Consider the following 17,425-nt stretch of genomic DNA (forward strand, 5'->3'; position numbering starts at 1 on the left):
TCACAGGTTTTAGGAAGTATGAGCGCTGCGCACACACACAGCTAAATGTCGTCTGCTTTAACGGCATAATTATACAGTATTTTGGACATCTGTGTTGCCGAATCTTTTGCAATTTGTTCAATTATTATTGGAGAAGTCACAGTAGAAAGATGGAGTTGGGAAGCTTTAGCCTTTAGCCACACAAACACACGGTGATTCCTTGTTTAAAATTCCTGCAGGTGAAACTTTCCTATGGATCAGATCGCGGTCAAGCCAACATGGATCCCGACCACATGTCAACCAGCAGGTTTCGGTGAGAAAATTGTGGTTAAAAAGTCAGTCCTTACCGGAGAAAAACTGAGCTTGTGCCGTCAATAGCTGCAGTCGACTCCCCTGAGACACTGCGCGTCAAGACACCCGTCGAGACACCCTTCCGACTATCAGGTACTATTTAACTCACTAAAACACTAGCAACACAATAGAAAGATAAGGGATTTCCCAGAATTAACCTAGTAAATGTGTCTAAAAACATTGGAATCCATCCCAATGCAATCGCGTTTTTTGTTTTTTTTCCTTCCAAGTCCGTCGCTATCAATATCCTCAAACACGAATCTTTCATCCTGGCTCAAATTAATGGGGAAATTGTCGTTTTCTCGGTCCGAATAACACCTTTTGTTGGAGGCTCAAATTAAAAACAATGTGAATATGTGAGGAGCCATCACACGGGTGACGTCATCGTCTGCAACTTCCGGTTGAGGCATGGCATTTCTCTTAGCACAGAAAGTTGCGAACTTTATCGTGGATGTTCTATACTAAATCCTTTCAGCAAAAATATGGCAATATCGCGAAATGATCAAGTATGACACATAGAATGGACCTGCTATCCCCGTTTAAATAAGAAAATCTCATTTCAGTAGGCCTTTAGGTCACGCCGGCTAACAAATGCTAAGTTGCTATCAGAGTTTGTGTCCCGCGGGAAAACATGTTCATTCATGAAAAACGCTTTCCCTGTACTCGTTGCCTGCAACAAGCGACTATATTCCCACACACAGTTGAGCGTCGCGGCTCTCAAAGTCATCACCGACTTCTGGTTAAAAACTATTACGTCCTTAATTTTGGTAAAACGTTCGCAAGCTAACGAAAGGCGCGTAAATGTTTTTGAAAGTCCGCCTGCTTCCCTACCGGCACTTTCCTCGAATGTCCCGAGCATGGCTGTGTCGTGTGGTGTCACGGCGGGCTTGAAAGAGCCAGAGTGGAAGAGTCCCATGCCATTGTTGTCTTCGCATAGCTCTCCCGGGGCCTGCTCGACCGCCATCGCCGGCTTCGGTTCACTCTCCGCAGGCTGCGCGCAATTCTGTGCCGACTCCCAGCTCTCCGTGGCTCCCGGTACACATTCGAATTGACTAGCTTCGGTAGCTTTGACGCCACAGTTGGTGGCCAGGATAATTTTCGACTTTTTGGCGGCAGGCTCTTCCATACGAGATGCGCCCGAGCAGGCCATTCCAAGACTGTTCTCTTCGTCCGCCATCTTCAGCCCGCAGAGCCGCTGAGCGGGTCCTTCCTCTCCGACAGCTGGCTCATTTGCATAAATCACGTGACGTGTTCCCCTCCAGTGGTGGAGCCAGGAACGCCCCTTGCTTCCTACGTCAGCGACATGAAACCATAACAAATAATTGCAGCATTTAAGTACTGTCAGAAAATGTGTGTTTTCAAAATAGTAGTTAAATGTTTTGTCCCACATGTTTTCTCATTTTTTGTCAGCACAAATTCACGCATAGACTTTCCATTTTTTGTAGTTTGTTATTTACACGAATATCCCTTTAAGTTTTGTGACGTCACGCTGGGGCGGAGTCTGTCATTTGGATGCATCATACGTCACATGTGAAAATACAGCTCATGTTAGTAATAGGTAGATTGGAGTTCTCTCCGTTAAGAAAAGTGATCATTCTACATTTTAGAATATTCCCGAGTCGGGAGCTTTGTGGCCAGGGGGCAGCAACAAGTGAGACGATTAACTGTCATCCATCGTTGCACACAGTTCAAGTAGAAGAAATCTCATTTGTTAAATGGAGGCTCTTTTGAACTGCAAACCTGAAGATTTGGAAGATTATTACGGTCTATTGGGATGCAATGAATTGTCATCGGTAAGTTTTCCGATAATGTCTTTATCTAAAAGAAACTAGTGCGAAGATGAAATGGTGTAGAAGTCAACATTAAATATAGAATGCACGGCGATAGTCTAATATTAAGGGTACGATCGATGTACATGAGTTATTGTTGGTAGTTGCACAGTTCAGTGTGTCCGAAAATGAGTAAGAACAGGCCTGGGCAATTATTTTGACTCAGGGGCCACATTTACAGAAAAAAATGTGTCTGGGAGCTGGTATCTATTTTTAAGAACACTATTACAAAACCTCACAATAAAGTCTGATTGAATTCTAAAAACATTATGATAAACTGCCTTAAAAAACGAAAATGGATTTTTTACATTTTTCTATGAACAATAAAACACTGAATATTGACAACATATGAATGTCACACCCCATTTCAATCGACATAATTTACAATCAAGGGAAACGCAACAAAAATGCAAAAACCAGTGAAATATGAACGCCAACAATACACAATAAACCCACTTACAATCTGATATATTAGATAGTTGCTGAATTTCCCCCATGGATGAATAAAGTACTTTCTATTCTATACATCACTAAACTTTAGAACTTTGTTGTAAAAATCTCCTTCCGCGTCTGTGGAAACGCTTCCCGTCCACACTGCTTGGTGCCTCGTCTGAGCTGCTGTGACGTAGATTACCATAGTAACTAATTAGATGACGGTAGTAACTAATCAGATTACCATAGTAACTGGTATATCATCCATAAAAGCAGATTACATGCACATCAAAATGGCAGCTACACTTTCCATCTTAAAGATCTAAAAATAATATTTGGGAATGTCCGGCGGGCCAGATTGAAAAACTCAACGGACCTCATCTGGCCCCCGGGTCTTAATTTGCCCAGGTAAGAAGAAGCTCAATTTATTTAATCCATACCTTGTCTCAACAGTTAGTTATCCTGTGTGCCCGTGTTTAGCCAGTTTATCACTGTATTATAGTTAAAACAAGTGTATAACAATGTGTAATAGGTTTGCATAGTTTGTAGATAGAACAACGTTGACAGAACATATTTAGGTCATGAGTAAGTACAGGTTACACAACGTGAAAAAGACTCCCCTAATTGTGTGAACACATATACGATTTTACACTATTTTTGCATCAATTCTTTATAAAAATTGCGTGAATACTCCAAAGCATTCACACATATGGTTTTCTACACCAACAGTCATCAAATTATTCAAATTATTATCATTTTTCTCCAGATTTTGGCGCGCTCTACCAATCACATTTTTCACCCGATTCAAACCCGGATCATGGGCTTTCCTTTGACGAATTCCAAAAATTCCCAAATTTCCCAGAATTCCAGGATTTCAGGGACATTTTTCCAATTCAAAATTAATTGGCCATTTTTCAAACTTCCACCATTTCCGCATTTTTAAACCGATTCAAACCATTCAATCTTCAACATATTCCACTCATACTGGACATTCACACTATCATTTTTACAAGTAAAAAAAATTTCCCGGAATTTCTGAATTTTAATTTTTCAAATCCTTTTTTGACTTTTCATTTTTTTGGGCGACTACTCCGTCCACATTTTTCAACCCACTTCAACCGTTCCACCGTCCAAACATTCCTCTTACAGTAATTAGGACATGGACAAATTACTTTTTTGAACTGGAAAAATTCCCGGTTTTCCAGAAATTCCAGGAATTTCATAATACCATTTCTGAATTAAAACAATTTTACACTTTCATCATTTCTCGACTGTTTTGAAAAGTTCCAACACCAACCATTCTGAACATGTAAGTCTTTAAACATTTTTTTTTAAAAATCACACCTTTTTTCCATGAAATTCCCATTGAAATGAATGGGACATTTGTCAAAGTTCAACAACTTCCCCATTTTTCATCCGATTCAAATCGTTCCAACTTCCAAATATTCAGCCTGTTCAAAATGTTTCAACAATTAAAAAAAAATCACAGCTTGCCAAGAATTCCCAGTTTTCCCAGAATTCCAGGATTTCTGGGACATTTTTCCAATTCAAAATTAATTGGCCATTTTTCAAACTTCCACCATTTCCGCATTTTTAAACCGATTCAAACCATTCAATCTTCAACATATTCCACTCATACTGGACATTCACACTATCATTTTTACAAGTAAAAAAAATTTCCCGGAATTTCTGAATTTTCATTTTTCAAATCCTTTTTTGACTTTTCATTTTTTGGGGCGACTACTCCGTCCACATTTTTCAACCCACTTCAACCGTTCCACCGTCCAAACATTCCTCTTACAGTAATTAGGACATGGACAAATTACTTTTTTGAACTGGAAAAATTCCCGGTTTTCCAGAAATTCCAGGAATTTCATAATACCATTTCTGAATTAAAACAATTTTACCATTTCATCATTTCTCGACTGTTTTGAAAAGTTCCAACACCAACCATTCCAACTCATTCTGAACATGTAAGTCTTTAAACATTTTTTTAAAAGATCACACCTTTTTTCCATGAAATTCCCATTGAAATGAATGGAACATTTGTCAAAGTTCAACAACTTCCCCATTTTTCATCCCATTCAAATCGTTCCAACTTCCAAATATTCAGCCTGTTCAAAATGTTTCAACAATTAAAAAAAAACCACAGCTTGCCAAGAATTCCCAGTTTTCCGGGATTTTTTCCCCATTCAAAATGAATTGTCCATTTTTTAAACTTCCACAATTCGCACATTTTTCAACTTATTCAAACCATTCCAACATCAACACATTCAACACTTTCCCAAGTTCTAAACCATGCTCCGTTTTTCCTGGAAATTCAAACTCTTCAACATTCAAACTATTCTTACAGTCATACTACATTTTATCAGCATTTCAGTTCAACTTCAGCATCGGAGCATTCACACGCAATTCTTTCAGAAATTGCCTCATCTAGTTTTTATTATTGTTGTTATTCCGCCACTCTTTGGTTCAACATAACTTCATCCCTGTTCATCCGATTCACACCATTCCAACTTCAAAATGTTCAGTCTATCCAGGAATTGTTGGGACTTTGTCAACATGTAGTTTTTTCAAATCCCAGATTTCCCAGAATGCCCAGTTTTCAGGCACGTTTTTCGCATTGAAAATTAACAGGCAATTTTTTCAAACCTACTGCAATTTCCACATTTTTCAACCAATTCAAACCCTTTCACTTTCAGCACATTCCTCGCTTTCTGGTAATTGAAACTAGCAAATTTCCAGGTTCTCAAGAACATTTTTTAAAAGTTTTCCAAAGTCCTATTTTCACTTTTGCTGGAAGGTTTTCGCATTCCACATTTTTCAACCAATTCCAACCATTCCACCATCAAAAAATTTCATATAATCAGGACAACAAAAATAGCGATTACATTTTTCCTAAAAATTCCCGAAATTTCAGGAATACCCATTATCAATTCAAACTTTTAGCATGTCAACGTTTTTCAACCGATTCGAAAAATTCCAACACCAAGCCATTCATATAATCTAAGACAATTGTGCTAAGGTTAATATTTTCAGAAACTCCTGGTTTTCTCTAAATTCTCAAAATTCCAGGGAATTTCCATTTGAATGAAATGACTCGAAGACTTCTATGGATATACAACAACGGAAACTCAGATTTCCCTCGCCCGGACGCGGGTCACCGGAGCCCCCTGACTGTTGTTTGTGCTTGTGCACCAAACAGCAGTTCAGAGTACCCACCCTTTTTGGATACACTCGAGGGAGTATTGGAAAGTACTCCCCCAGGTGATTCACTTGTCCTACTGGGGCCTTCAACGCTCATGTTGGCAACAACAGTGAAACCTGGATAGGTGTGATTAGGAAGAATGGCCGCCCGGATCTGAACCCGAGTGGTGTTTTGTTATTGGACATTTGCGCTCGACTTAAATAAACTTATTTAAGTCGGGGTCCACGTTAATCCATTCATGGTACAAATATATACTATCAGCAATCAGCATAACACAGTCATCACACAAGTTTATCATCAGAGTATATACATTGAGTTATTTACAATCCGGGGGGTGGGATGTGTGGAGGGGGTTCGAGGGGGTGTTAGGTTGGGTTGCTATCAGCATATTTTAGTCATCAACAATTATATCATCTGAGAAATCTCCATCTCAGTATGTTGGTAATGACTGAATTAATTAATTACATGTTACAGAACCGTTGTATTATTCATTCACGGATGTCATTTTACTATTTTGCTGTAAAAAGAGTCAGTAAATGAATGTATATATTTGTGGGCGCTCTGACGTGGGAAAGGGGTAGGATTAAATAAGCTTTGCTTCTTTCTACTCCATTTCGGACATTATGTGATGTGAGGTGGTATGAATTATCTGATGTATTGTGTTGTAAATGTGCTCATGTTCGAAATAAACTAAGAAAGAAAGAAGAAATCAATAAATGGACATTGTAACAGTGTAGGTCTCACTTTGTAGGATATGTACAGCGAGCGGTGAACATAGTGAGCACCGAAAGCATAAGAACAAGTATATACATTTGATTATTTACATTTGATTATTTACAGTCCGGGAAGGTGGGATAATCGTGGATTTTGTTACTTGGTGCTATCTTAGGAGTATGCTAGCTGTTTCCCTGTAATCATGCTAATTTTGGCATGCCAACATTTTTTGCAGGCATTTAAGCTAATTTTGTACTTTTTATTCAAATAAACATGGATTTTGTTACTTGTCGTCATCTTAGAAGTATGTGAGCTCTTCTGCTGTTAGCATGCTAACTTTGTTTAACAACATTTCAGCTAATTTTGTACATTTAGAGCTAATAATCATGAAATGTGTTACACACCCAGTTTCCATATGAGTTGGGAAATTGTGTTAGATGTAAATATAAACGGAATACAATGACTTACAATAATTTATATATTGTGACAGCAACATATACGGTTTGTTCAAAGCTCGCAACTTCCTCACACATTTTGGGCAATCGTCTTAATTTTCCCCAATCTAATTGGTGTCTGAGCAGCACTCACACACACACGCCAATCGTCTGATCAAAAATATTTTTTTATTTGCTGTGTACCGGTATATTAACTCTGTATTGCTCAAATCAAATACTTGTCATCCAGGCCTACTTCTAGTTCCCCTCTACAGTCTTCTCCTGGGTGATGTAATGCGTCCTCATTTTCTACTTTACGTGTATTTTTAAATATATTTAATTTTTATTTATGCAAGGTGAAGTTACTAAAAAAAAAATTGTTTTGCCAACCTAGCATGTTGGATGGAGTGTGATGTTAATCTCTCATCGTCTCTCATTTACCAATAAACAACAACTTTTCAAGCTCAAACCATACAAAGAGAATGCAACTTGTGATGTCAGAGCAGACAGTGGAAAATAAGGATTTTTTTGTGTTGTTTCTTTCTAAAATTATAATAAATTATTACTATTAATAACACTTCATTAAATACCGTAAAGGAATTTTTTAACAATGATTATGTGCTTTTTCTGCCATTTAGTGGGTGATTTTAAGTCTGGGGGGCGTAAAACAAGTTAAAACCAAAATAGTATTTGTTTTCCAATTTTTGTTGAAATGTTGTGGTTTTTGAGGTTTATACGAATAATACTTGAAACATTTATAACAAATTCATTGAAATTACGAATCCATTCAATGTCAAAAAGAAGCCTCAAAACATTACAACTTTCAGAAATGCTATCGCAAATTCAAGCGTTATGACTGCTACCATAACAAAACGCCCGCAAAATCCTCGAGGGACTGTCATTTGGGTTTTCACACAGTACGCAACCCCGAAAGGGACAAGCCGTAGAAAATGGATGGAGAGTTACAGGAATATTCTTACATTCAGTTCATACCATTAACAATATTGTAATGTTCGAAAAATGTATGCTTTTTTTCTTACAGACTAGCCAAATTCTCAATGAATACAAAATCAGAGCCTTGGCATGTCACCCAGACAAACACCTAGACAACCCCAAAGCAGGTACTTTTGTTGGACCGCAGTGGCTTATTTGTGAAATATTTATTAACGTACCAGTTGTAGATTTATTTTATTGGACTTCTATGTTTCCAGATGCTTCATGTTACCTTTGTTGGGTAACATGAAGCTGATGCACATAACAATATCTGTCCTTATTGTTATACTTGATGTCTTTATTGTCTTTGTGAGCAGTGGCTGAATTTCAAAAGCTGCAGGAAGCCAAAGAGGTTTTATGCAATGATGCCAAAAGAACAAACTATGATTTTTGGAAAAGAAGCGGAGTTGCTATCCCATTCCATGACTGGCAAGCTCTAAATGACTCTGTTAAGACTGTGCGTAATGTTTTACTTCAATTTCATTGAAAAGAGGAGAATTCAACATCATTGTATGATATGAAATGGTTACATTTGATGTTTGCAGTCAATGCACTGGGCTGTGAGAAAAAAAGAAGAACCTATGTTGGAGGCTGCCAAGGTAGAAACACAAATGACAACTCATGAAGATGACCTTCATCGTGAGCAGGAAGCACCAAAGATGTGTGAAGCAATGCTATCAAGTAATAACCATTCCACCACATTTACAGTGTGTTGTGTCTGATAATGATCCATCCATGAATCCATTTTCTATTGCTTGTCCCTTACGGATGTAACGTTAAATTATACAGTGATACCTCAATTTCCGTAGCCCCACTTTTTGTATGTTTTGGTTTTCATATGTCGTCTCACACAGTCACCATACGGCCAAACATTGCATTTAAACAAACTAGTCCAGTGTACACGTACATTACGCGGAATCAAGTACCCAAACAAAAAATCCAATGCGATGTTAACTCAATCTCTATGAACAATGGATGGTGGTTCTTTTAGATTGGGGACACTATAGAAATATATTTTTAGGTATCTTTATTATGTGTGCGCGTGGTTTATTTTGTTCATGGAAAACACACATAAATATGAACAATTCTGTCTCCTTTCTTTGTGTCAGAGCAAGATCAGTCCAGCAGTGTGTTTCTTGGCCCTTTACTGTAATCTAAGAGGCGTTTAAGTGCACTGCGTTACTGCGTAACTCTGAGGGTTGAGCAAATTGGCTTTCATACAGCTTGTGCGTTTTCTTTTTTTTTTAAGAATTTGCAAATGCCATACCTTTAAAACATGGGTGTCAAACTCTGGCCCACGGGCCAAATTTGGCCCGCCGTGTAATTTAATTTGGCCCTTGAGGCAATATCCAATCAACATTAGAGCTGGCCCGCCGGTATTATACAGCGGCGGTGCCGCTAATACTCATACTTGCCAACCCTCACAATTTTCCTGGGAGACTACCGAATTTCAGTGCCCCTCCCGAAAATCTCCCGGGGCAATCATTCTCCTGAATTTCTCCCGATTTACAGCCGGACAACAATATTGGAGGCGTCCCTTAAAGGTACTGCTTTTAACATCCTCTACAACCCATCATCATTTCTGCTTTTCCTCTTTACAAACAGCGTGCCTGCCCAGTCACGTAATATATGCGGCTACTACACTCACATAAGTGAATGCAAGGCATACTTGGTCAACAGCCATACAGGTCACACTGAGGGTGGCCCTATAAACAACTTTAACACTGTTACAAATGTGCGCCACACTGTGAACCCGCACCAAACAAGAATGACAAACACATTTCGGGAGAACATCTGCACCGTAACACAACATAAACACAACAGAACAAATACCCAGAACCCCTTGCAGCACTAACTCTTCCGGGATGCTACAATAAACCCTCCCCCCCTTAACAAGCCTCCCCGCCCAAATGTATTAGCCTGTGGAAAAAGTTAATGTTGATATTTACCCCAGAAGGCTGCAAATAGAAAAGAGGAATTACATTTTTTATTTACATTTTATTTAATATACCATTGATGTTTTAATTTTTTTTTTTGGAAAGTTGATTTTGTACTATTAAGTTATATAACCGTTGCTTGTTCCATTCTCAGTCTTAAAGCAAATCAGTGTAGAAAACTGAGCAATAATTAACAATTTTTTCATGCACTTTATCTTGCTACTTCAAGGCTTGACTGATTCATGCATTATTGTTATTTTATTTTTAAATTTATTGTTAGCCTGTGGAAAATGTTTATTTCGATATTTACCTCAGAAGGCTGCAAATAGAAAAGAGGCATTACATTTTTATTGAAATTGTATTTGATATGCCATTGATTTTTTTATTTATTATTAATATTATTATTTGAAACTCGTTTTTGCATGTCACTATAATGATATATAAGCCTTGCTTGTTCAATATTCAACGCAAAACTTGTTTGGGTCCCTACTAAAAGGTTAGTTTATTCAACTTTGTTCAGTTTTAAATTTTGGCCCACTTTGAGTTTGACACCCCTGCTTTAGAAGGTCAGAAATACTATTGACTTACAAAAAGAACGTGTACATCTGTTACAATAGGATCATAATGTAAAGATTCCTCGTTAATTAACTTAGTGCTCCAGACTACAGGACAGTAAAAACTATTCCAATTGTTTTATTATATTAATTGTATTTATTTCTTCATATTTATTTTATTTATTATTATATGTGCTGTTATATCACTGTTAGCTTGTCACTTTGCACTTGTTGCGTGAAACCTAATTTTGTGCACTCACTGTATGATGTATAATGCATATGGATAATGACAATAGTAATAAAACCTCGAACCTTATCGCAGGTTGCAGGGATTACAGTTGAAGGAACACACAGTTCAGGGAGTGAGACCTACCAGTTTGCGTAATGCTTATGTAAAAGAATAAAAGTGATGTTAAATGTTCATTTACCTTATTTTATTCGTAATGTATATTTCCTGCTGGCTCTGCTGTGGACGAGACTCTCGCTGCTGTGTTGGATCCGCTTTGGACTGGACTCTCGCGGCTGTGTTGGATCCACTATGGATTGAACTTTCACAGTATCATGTTAGATCCGCTCGACATCCATTGCGTTCGGTCCGCTAGAGGGGGGGGTTGCCCACATATGTGTCCTCTCCAAGGTTCTCAGAGTCATCATTGTCACCGACGTCCCACTGGGTGTGAGTTTTCCTTGCCCTTATGTGGGCCTACCGAGTATGTCGTAGTGGTTTGTGTTGTGATTTGTGCAGCCCTTTGAGACAATAGTGATTTAGGGCTATATAAGTAAACATTGATTGATTGATGTATTTCACATAGTTTTTTGCATGTAAAAGTATAAAAAAAAACCTTTGATAAATTGTGTTTTATGTCACGGTCTGTGTGAACGGTTTGGTTTTTTTTTTTCCTTAGGTTTCTATATTTCCTGTCCAAATGCTCTTATTTTGTTAGTGACTCTTCCCATTTAGCCATTTTACATTTTACATTAGGTCCGAGCGCTTAGTCACCACCTGCTACTGATTAGACATCAGGACACACACCTGTGCCTGTTTACCAATCAGGAGTGCGCTTAAACCAGTGTTGGCTTCTTTTTTGTTACCTGTAGTTGCTGTTAATTGGTGTTTTGAGCTCCTCTATGCTTTGCATTGTTACACTTGTAAGCTTTTCCTCTCTCCTGTGATCCACTCCTGTCATCCAAGTTGGTGCAACCTGACTTATTAAATGGTTTTATTCTGCAATAGGAATGTAACAATAAATATTAATAATGACAACTGCAGTAAATCTCTTGACAGTTAGTAACACCGTTTTAATTTAAAACTATGGAAAAACTGTGACTAATAACTGCACTTTGATCAACTCAGATTTCGCTAGTTGGAATGGTATTATGAAAACAAGTGACATTAATGTATTTCCCCATTAGGAAGGACATACTCCAATTTAAAGTTGTATCAACACATTGCTGTCTGAGCAACTGATATTTAATTGTGTACGTTGAGCTTACAACCGGTGCCTTCTTAGTACGAAGTGATCATTCTCTACTTTGAGGAATGGAGGAGGATGCAGTTTTTTTTTTTTACATTGAATTCAATGACAAAGTAGGATGCCAGAACACCATCAGTGAGGCTTAAAAAACACAGAAATTGCAAAATAGTTGCCTTTCCAAGAGTGTGTCCATGTATTTTAATTATTTCAAAAAACAAAAAAACTTGGTCAAAATGTTTTAGTATGTGTACATGTACTTTTAGTGCACATTCAACTATACCGCAATGTTAATGATAGCCGTGATAATGTTGGTCACAATAACCATTATACAAAAAATTTAATATCGTTACATCCTTATTCTGTACGTTGCCTCCCGTCTCTACATCCTGGGAATGCACCGCAAGCTCAGGCATGCCAAGTCGTGAGTCGTGAGCCGTGACGGTTTTGTTGTAATATTTTTGGGTGTCTTGGATGGATTGATGGATGGATTAATTTCTTATGGGAACATTTGATTTGGTCTTTGTACAATTTTGAAGGGATCACTGATAAATATTGAGCTATTGCTGCACAGTACACAAATGACCATTTATTTCCTATTTTTTAATTGACAATGTGTATCCAAAGCCTCCTGTCACAAGTGATCTGTTCATACATTTAAATTGTTTATACTAACTTTTGTCATTATTTTCTAGCTGATTACTGCCATCGCCGTTTCCGCTGGGCTGCTGATTCACCATCAAGTCTGCTGCAGAAGTTCAGAAACTATGAAATTTGAATATTTCACGTGCTTTTGATATTGTGTTCATGAGTGGTCTGGCTGTAATGTAATTTGATGTGTAAAGTGGAAATGTTAGGTGTGGAATCTTACCAGATGTTATGAATAATGTTGACTGTTTTGCTGTGATTTTGTGGTCTTTTAAAATGAATTCACTTCCGTCGGCATCATCATCAAAATGTGGGGACCCGTTTCTTGTCCTATTTAGTTTTTGCTGTAAATGACTCGATGTATGATGAATAAAGCCGTTGACATGCATTATTTGTCTTCTTGTTACATGTAGCCGAGAGGAGCATACAGTATGTCCTATTTTTTATCCAGCTGCTATGTTAACCTCTGAAGGTGTTGTCTAAAAAACCTCTATGCTTTTGAGAATTGTGTGTATTCACAAAACCTAATTTTAAACCAGGAACATTTAATGTTTTACTAATTATAGTTTTCATAAATAAATAACATGTGAAAGCTTAGTTGAAACTAACCCTAACACTACCAAGATTACCTTGGACCTTAGCTATGTGTATATACACTCTCAAAAATAGAAGTATAAGCCAACATTTATGTAAAGGTACATTTTTGTTTTCTATAAAGTACAATATTGCTGTGAAGGGGAAATATATTTTAATACAAACAGGTGGCGGTGACTTCCTTATCCCGAGCTGTGATTGAATAGATTCCAAATTTTTCCCACCCGGACTTAATTAAATATGATTAGATGTTGTTTCTGTTAACTTCTTTGGCAATCATTTGTACTTTTACTAACAGGTGGACTCCGACTTAAACAATTAAGTTGTAAAACTTATTCGGGTGTTACCATTTAGTGGTCAATTGTACGGAATATATACTCAACTGTGCGATCTACTAATACAGGTTTCAATCAATCAATCAATCAATCAATCAGGTCGCTTACTTGTTTTATTGTCTTAGGCAACGCGCCTTTGTTTTGATTACTGATCATCATATTTTTATCTGCTGAAATGTAAAAAATAAATACAAAAATTAAAGCTGCAAACAGCGATGTACGGGACCGACTTTTGCTGGTGTTTCCTGCCTTTACCCATTCAACATATCTTTACCTGCACATTACCTATCTTCCCTGGATCCTGGGGTCACACTAATGCTTCTTTCTTTCACCCGTACACGCTGGTGCTTCTGCCATCACCCAGACAACATATGTTTACCTGCACATTACCTACATTCTCTGTATCCTGGAGTCAAACTGGTGCCTCCTTCTTTCACCAAGTCAACATATCTTTACCTACCTTTAAATGTGTTTTGGCACAACTGCAGCCTTTTTTAAGATGAAAATAGCATTTTATATCCATTTCAGTCTGGATGCAAAGCTTTGCACAGTACTGAATCTGCACTTTTAAAGGTTTTTAATGATTTGCTTTTAATGTCTGATTCTGGCAGCTCTGCCATTTTAGTGCTTTTAGATCTTACAGCTGCCTTTGACACAGTTGACCACACAATTCTTTTAGACCGCCTGAGAGACTGTGTGGGTGTCAGGGGGACTGCATTACAGTGGTTCAGATCCTACCTGTCTGAGAGGTCCTTCTCTGTCAGGCTGGGGGACGCCACCTCTTCTATTGCCCCGCTTTACTGTAGTGTCCCCCAGGGATCTATTTTAGGCCCCATCCTGTTCGCTCTTTATCTCCTCCCTCTTGGAGATATTTTTAAGAAACATGGAGTGTTGTATCACTTTTATGCAGATAACTGCCATATTTATATGCCAATTTCAAAAGGCCACAGCCCCCTGACACCCCTTCTCAACTGTCTATGCGACGTCAAGGCTTGGTGAGCCCAGAATTTTTTAATAATAAATGAGGGAAAAACGGAAATTTCAGTTTTTAGTCCGGCCCTTAATGACTTGGGACCATTGCAAAATTATGTGCGTCCCAAAGTCACCAGCCCTGGCTTCACTATAGACAGCAATTTTAAACTAGACAAACAAGTCAATGGCGTTTTAAAATTGTGTTTTTATCACCTTCGTCTTTTAGTAAAGGTTAAACCGTTTTTATCTTTTAACCTTTTTGAACAAGTCGTGCATGCTTTTATTTCAAGTCGCCTGGACTACTGCAATGCACTTTATGCTGGCATTAACCAAAAAGCTCTCTCCCGGTTGCAGTTAGTCCGGAACGCGGCACCTCGACTTTTAACAGGGCCCAGGAAATGCCAGCATATAACCCCAATTCTTCAGAGTTTGCACTGGCCCTCGTTCATTTTAGAATTGATTTTAAAGCCGTGCTCTTTGTTTTTAAATCTTTGCATGGACTGGCACCTCAGTATATCTCGGACATCATCGAAACTTACAATCCTGTGCGCGCTCTGAGGTCCGAGAGCCAGGTCCAGCTCGTGATGCCCAAGACCAGACTTAAAACCAGGGGAGACAGGACCTTCTCTGTGGTCGGCCCTGAGCTCTGGAACACTCTGCCCCTCCATGTTCAAACTGCTTCCACAGTGGAATGTTTTAAGTCTCGTCTTAAGACCCATTTTTATTCTCTGGCCTTTAACACTACGTGAGTTGTGTGGTCCTCTGTTGTTCTCTGTGTTTTTTTTTTTTTTTGTTTGTTTTTTTATTCTTTTTATTTCTAATTTAAAGTTTTAATTGATTTTACCCTTTAAAATAGTTTTTAATCATATTTGTTTTCATTGTGTTTTTATATTGGTTTTATATTTATTTATTTTTTGTTTTTATTCAGTCGTTGGTGGAGCATAATATTGGTTTTAACAAGGCTGGGCAGCACGTTCTTGTTGTTTAAATGTGCTATATAAATAATGTGGATTGGATTGATTACCCGCACAGTACCTACCTTCTCTGCATTGTGTGGTCACGCTGAACAAAAATAAACAGCTTCCAGCCCAGGACGGACACGGCTTACTACGGCAGGACTGAATTATGGTAACCACGAGAGGTCGCCATACCTCCCGGTGACGTCACCAAAGTGCAAGCAAAAAATCAGCATTAGAGCGTTTTCATTTCGGGCCCCAGTACTCTGGAATGCCCTCCCGGTAACAGTTCGAGATGCCACCTCAGTAGAAGCATTTAAGTTTCACCTTAAAACTCATTTGTATACTCTAGCCTTTAAATAGACTCCCTTTTTAGACCAGTTGATCTCCCGTTTCTTTTCTTTTTCTCCTATGTCCCACTCTCCCTTGTGGATGGGGTCCAGTCCGATCCGGTGGCCATGTACTGCTTGCCTGTGTATCGGCTGGGGACATCTCTGCGCTGCTGATCCGCCTTCGCTTTGGATGTTTTCCTGCTGGCTCCGCTGTGAACGGGTCTCTCGCTGCTGTGTTGGATCCACTTTGGACTGGACTCTCGCGACTGTGTTGGATCCATTATGGATTGAACTTTCACAGTATCATGTTAGACCCGCTCGACATCCATTGCTTTCGTCCTCTCCAAGGTTCTCATAGTCATCATTGTCACCGACGTCCCACTGGGTATGAGTTTTCCTTGCCCTTATGTGGGTTCTACCGAGGATGTCGTAGTGGTTTGTGTTGTGGTTTGTGCAGCCCTTTGAGACACTAGTGATTTAGGGCTATATAAGTAAACATTGGTTGATTGATTGATTGAACTAACTAAATAATATGAAATATAGAACTCTCATTTTAGAATATGCTCATTGGGTTTTAAAATATCACAGATTAAAAAAAAACATGCTGGTCGAATTTATTCAGGTCGTCATCAGTGGGACCACGTCACCAAGTTCCAAACACAACAGGGCCTGTATAGTATACACTAGACATGGTGTTCATTCACATGGCCTTTAAACTTTGCCACATAGAATGTACTTAATGCCCCATAACACATTCATACATTTTGGCTTCATCAGATGTTGTATTTATTATTGCCAACTTCCTCCAGGAGGCGGCAGTGTAGGACAGACAGCTTTGTTTAGTGAATGAAAGTAAATGTATGAATGTGTTAGTGTGATGTAAATACATTATATATTGTCAATATAAGTGTTGTATGATGTAAATATGTATAAAAGATTGTGTCTCGCTGTATTACTCAGGCTGCACTACAGTGTCTATTCACAGGCGCGACCCCACTACTGAGCGGTACGGGGGCTTTGACCTGCTCCGTTTCCGACCTGGGCCGGTGTACCCCTCCTTAGACAACCTGGTAGTCCCGAGCTCCCCCAGGAGCACCATATCGGCACCGAACTTAGTGCGGACACCCGATCGACATAGTCCACTGCAGCTCAGAACTCCTGAGCTCAAACGATCCTCCAACCTCAGCCTCCCAGCAGCTTGGATTACAGGCGCGCGCCACCGCACCCGGCGAGGAAGAACCTCACTAAAACAATTGTTTTGCCTGCACTTTAGTGACGTCACCGGGAGGTATGGCGACTTGTCGGATAGGATAGACTTTTATTAAAGTCACGATAGGGAAATTAAGTGGTTTCAGTGCAGATTTTTACTGAAAGTAACACAAGTAAAATGTAATAAAAACAAAAGGGTAGGAATAATACATATTACGCACTAACAAGTTCACCATGTATAAATAAATGATAAAACAAAAAGAGTATCTTAGTACACCGAACGAAAGTTTTTGCACAGAAAAAAAAAACAGATGGCGGACGAAGAGAACAGTCTTGGAATGGCCTGCTCGGGCTCATCTCGTATGGAAGAGCCTGCCGCCAAAAAGTCGAAAATTATCCTGGCCACCAACTGTGGCGTCAAAGCTACCGAAGCTAGTCAATTCGAATGTGTACCGGGAGCCACGGAGAGCTGGGAG

At 38.8% G+C, this 17,425-nt stretch overlaps 2 protein-coding genes across 3 annotated transcripts in view; one reads left to right on the plus strand and one right to left on the minus strand.

The window, feature by feature from the left end:
- Positions 1-2,005, minus strand: part of sirt1 (sirtuin 1) — a 21,362-nt gene extending 19,357 nt beyond the window's left edge. The window contains exons 1-2 of the mRNA XM_061911836.1: positions 1,996-2,005; positions 1,162-1,620 (exon numbers count right to left, since the gene is read on the minus strand). Coding sequence (XP_061767820.1) covers positions 1,162-1,620; positions 1,996-2,005 — 469 coding nt within the window. The remainder of the gene's footprint in view (positions 1-1,161; positions 1,621-1,995) is intronic.
- On the plus strand, positions 1,854-12,933 carry dnajc12 (DnaJ (Hsp40) homolog, subfamily C, member 12). 2 transcript variants are annotated; one of them, XM_061910836.1, is made up of 5 exons: positions 1,854-2,123; positions 7,990-8,068; positions 8,258-8,397; positions 8,486-8,621; positions 12,599-12,933. In XM_061910836.1, the coding sequence occupies exons 1-5, from the start codon at positions 2,046-2,048 to the stop codon at positions 12,679-12,681; spliced, it is 516 nt and encodes a 171-aa protein (XP_061766820.1). In that variant the 5' UTR covers positions 1,854-2,045; the 3' UTR covers positions 12,682-12,933. The 2 variants fall into 2 exon arrangements, with proteins under 2 accessions (XP_061766820.1, XP_061766821.1); XM_061910837.1 differs by having other exon boundaries at positions 8,486-8,601.
- Positions 12,934-17,425: the final 4,492 nt, after the last annotated feature.

This window comes from Nerophis ophidion, linkage group LG09 (genome assembly GCF_033978795.1).
Source record: "Nerophis ophidion isolate RoL-2023_Sa linkage group LG09, RoL_Noph_v1.0, whole genome shotgun sequence".
Taxonomy (NCBI): Eukaryota; Metazoa; Chordata; class Actinopteri; order Syngnathiformes; family Syngnathidae; genus Nerophis; species Nerophis ophidion.